Raw genomic sequence first — 3,312 nt, forward strand, 5'->3', positions numbered from 1 at the left:
ATTCCTGCTTCTATTCATCTGGGGTACACCAACGGGACAGTTCCTTCTAATTTGTTTTCTGATATCTTAGGGTAGAGAAAACAATAAGGGGGTCTCGATTTCTCTCATTTCAGAGTCCAGAGGTCTTTACTCAAAACTTACTAAGTGGTAGTTAGTAGAAAGACCATGGCTTCCTAGGCTCACTGATCTCTCCTAGCTGCCTGACAACAAACCACTCTTCCCCTCCACTAAAGGACCCTGGTTCCAGCTGAGATGTGAGCTCTGTACATTTTTCTTTCAGTCTCTGTGGAGACCCTCACCATCTCTAACCTCAGAATAGTTTCAAGCAAAGAGTATATTCATATCTGACTTCTACCCAGCACAAGTAGCTACTCACCCCAATCTGTCCACACAAGCTGAGGAGATGAGATTATATTGACAGCCTGTATCAACCAAGGCTTTCACATCCTTTCCAGCACACTGTGGGGAGGAAACGTACTGTTCAACAGGAGCCAGAGAAGCAAAAGGGAAGGGAGTCGCAGAGAGGAGGCAGCAGATGTCACATGAAAGGCGAGGTTGGAGAACATCCTCCCAATTACAAGTTGGTAGTGTTGCATCTTTGTTCCCTGCTAAGCCTGCCTTTGGATCTTTTCCTGATGAATCCCGGGCTGACAGAAGGTCCCAAGGGACTTTGGGTATTCCATTCTATATACCAAGTAGCTCTTAATCTTTTTTTAAAATCATATATCCCTTTGTAAATATGATCAAAGCTTTTACCCTTTTCCCCATAAAGATGCACATGCATATAAACTATTGCATATACTCCAATGTTGCATAAAGTGCTGCTATTATAAAATTATCTATGAATTCCATGATAAAACCTACAATCTATAATTTGGGAGAGAGGGCCTCACAATTGGGATTATAAAGGACCTCAAATCCTACTTTCCAGAAACCCACCCATTTCCTCCCCCCAAAAAAGCTGTTTTCAGTACATTACCTGGCAAGAAACCAAAATCATGTCATCATCCTCAGACTTCTTTAGCCCCTCAGACTTGGCCTGATTGAGTTTGTTGGTCTTGGAGGCCCAAGGGACACGACTGCTCCGGAGCTTAGAAAGGTTGGTTTCCATGAGGCGCCTCTGCAGAATGTTATGAGGTTGCTTGAGGAACAGAAAGCAGTTGCTTCTTAGTGACAGGCCACATCCCCCTCTCCTATTATCCCCCAGGTGCCACAAAAATAGTGAAGGAGCCTCATACAACTGAGTTCTATTTTTTTCTTATTTATCCTTCCTTTAAATGGAGACTGGTATTGTCAGAGCAGATACTATAGATCAGTTTGGAGTAGACTGCCCTGAATGAATGAAAGAGCAAGGTAGGACACTAGAGAATGTGAATAGACAATGACTATTCTGTGGCTCCAACAAGCTGAGAGACCTTTATGATTTGGACTAACCTGGGTCTGCTGCCTTCCTTCTCCTTACAAGGGCATTTCAGGGGAAAAATAGCTTTAGTCTATAACAAGTGACCTCTGTACCTTCCAGGTGACTGTAAATCAGTACATTAAAGAAAGAACAGCTCATTCTCATAGGCTGAAGGAACCTCCCTAGCACTGGTAGTCAGAAGTTCTGTCTACTTCCGTGTCAAATCTCACTCTCATACAGTCCTATCTTTTAGATTCTATATGCAGATGCTTTGGTGGCCTGGTTCTCTCGTGAGCCAAGTCACCTGTTGGGTAAGTAGCCTGGAAAGACAGGAATTCACACTTGCTGAGTAAGCCTCTCAGCACATATACTTTGGAACCTGGCATTACCCACAGGAATCCTCCTCAAAGACATTCTCTGGACCTCAAGCCAATGGCTCCTCCTGCCCTATCAATTCCCCCTCTCTTCAGTGGGACAAAAAGGGGAGGACATTGACCAAGAAGCCAGGGACATAATTAGACCTTATTTGTGAGCCAGGATCCCTAATGGTAAAAAGCAGGATGAGGAATGTGAGTTCATGTCTGCTCTTTGATAGAGCTCAGGAGAGTTCCTAAGGCAGTTCATGTTCAACTTCTACTTAAAGTGGCTTCCAGAAAGTTTAAAATGTCTCTTTAAAAGAAAGAATTTGATCTAAGAAATTTTGTTTGTTTGTTTTTGCGTTTTGGGTTTTTTTTGAGAGATTTTTGCTATAGGGTGCATGCACTGGCCAGAAAGACAGAGAGAGACAGAGAGCGAGAAATCACCCCCCAAGGGGGATAGCCATGCCTCAATCCCTTCTCCTCCATTCTCCTCTCGGGATCTTGGGCACACACACACACACACGCATCCGGCGTGAGTTTAAGCCGCTGGGTCCGGGAATTGAACCGTGGTCTACTACATGGGAGTCCAGCGACATAGCTATTATGCTAACTGCTGGTCCCTGAGAATGTCTTTAAAATTTATTTTATTGAGGTCTGCAGGTGGTGAGGTGGTTAAAGGTGCTAGAGTCCCATATAGCTCACCACGGTTTGAGTCCTGAATCTAGCGGTTTGCTTTCTCACTTTCTTTCTCTCACTCTGTCCCTCTCTGTTCAAATTTAAATAAATAAATAAATAAATAAATAAATAAAGTTAAATAAAATAATTCTAACATTTATTTTATTACTATGATTGCTATTATTAAGTTTTTGCTATAGGGCACATATGCTCACCAGGGAGAGAGAGAGTGAGAAGGAAAGTGAGAAAGCAAGCCACCAGGTACAGGACTTGAATCGTGGTCAGTGTAGGAGTTCAACGCCCTAACCACCACACTACCTGCTGGCCTCATCTGAGCAATTTTCATATATAAGCATCTTTTGCCTAGTTTACAATAGCATGTATATTCTCTGAAAGGACAGAGTTTAACCCTAAGTCTCTATCTAACATACACCAGATGGCACACTAATCTAGGAGGAAATGAGTCACTCTTAGAAGCCCAGAACCTAGAGCCTTCCTGGGGAGGGAGATGGCACTAAAGTCTCCTTTATCTGTCATCTTACAGATTTCTAAAGAAGAATGGAGTCACAGCCATCACTCACTGTAATCCTGAGGTGACAAGATAAAAAGATGGCTTCCCCAAATACAGATTCTTGGTCAAGCATGTTCTAAATTAGTATCCTTGGGAAAAGGAGAGGGAAAAGTTCTTACTTAGGAAATAAGAGCTTCTGAGCTTGATAAGGGGCTCTAGGAAGTGCTAGCTCTGTCAGATTTTGTAGTGCAACACTGGCAGAAGGTTTTGCTCTTCAACGAAATTCTTCATTCTAACCTCTCTCACTAATGAACCTGCCATCTTGCTCAAGCTATATGTGTTTCTGTCAAGCCCATGTTCAGCAG

At 43.0% G+C, this 3,312-nt stretch overlaps 1 protein-coding gene across 1 annotated transcript in view; it reads right to left on the reverse strand.

Annotated features, from left to right (window-relative positions):
• Nucleotides 1–3,312, reverse strand: part of NRIP3 (nuclear receptor interacting protein 3) — a 33,020-nt gene that overhangs the window by 9,002 nt on the left and 20,706 nt on the right. Inside the window, exons 3-4 of the mRNA XM_006162921.3 lie at nt 980–1,141; nt 377–459 (exon numbers count right to left, since the gene is read on the reverse strand). Of these exons, the coding sequence (XP_006162983.1) occupies nt 377–459; nt 980–1,141 (245 nt within the window). The remainder of the gene's footprint in view (nt 1–376; nt 460–979; nt 1,142–3,312) is intronic.

The sequence above is a fragment of the Tupaia chinensis genome, unplaced genomic scaffold (genome assembly GCF_000334495.1).
Source record: "Tupaia chinensis unplaced genomic scaffold, TupChi_1.0 Scaffold141165_1, whole genome shotgun sequence".
NCBI classification, from domain to species: Eukaryota; Metazoa; Chordata; class Mammalia; order Scandentia; family Tupaiidae; genus Tupaia; species Tupaia belangeri.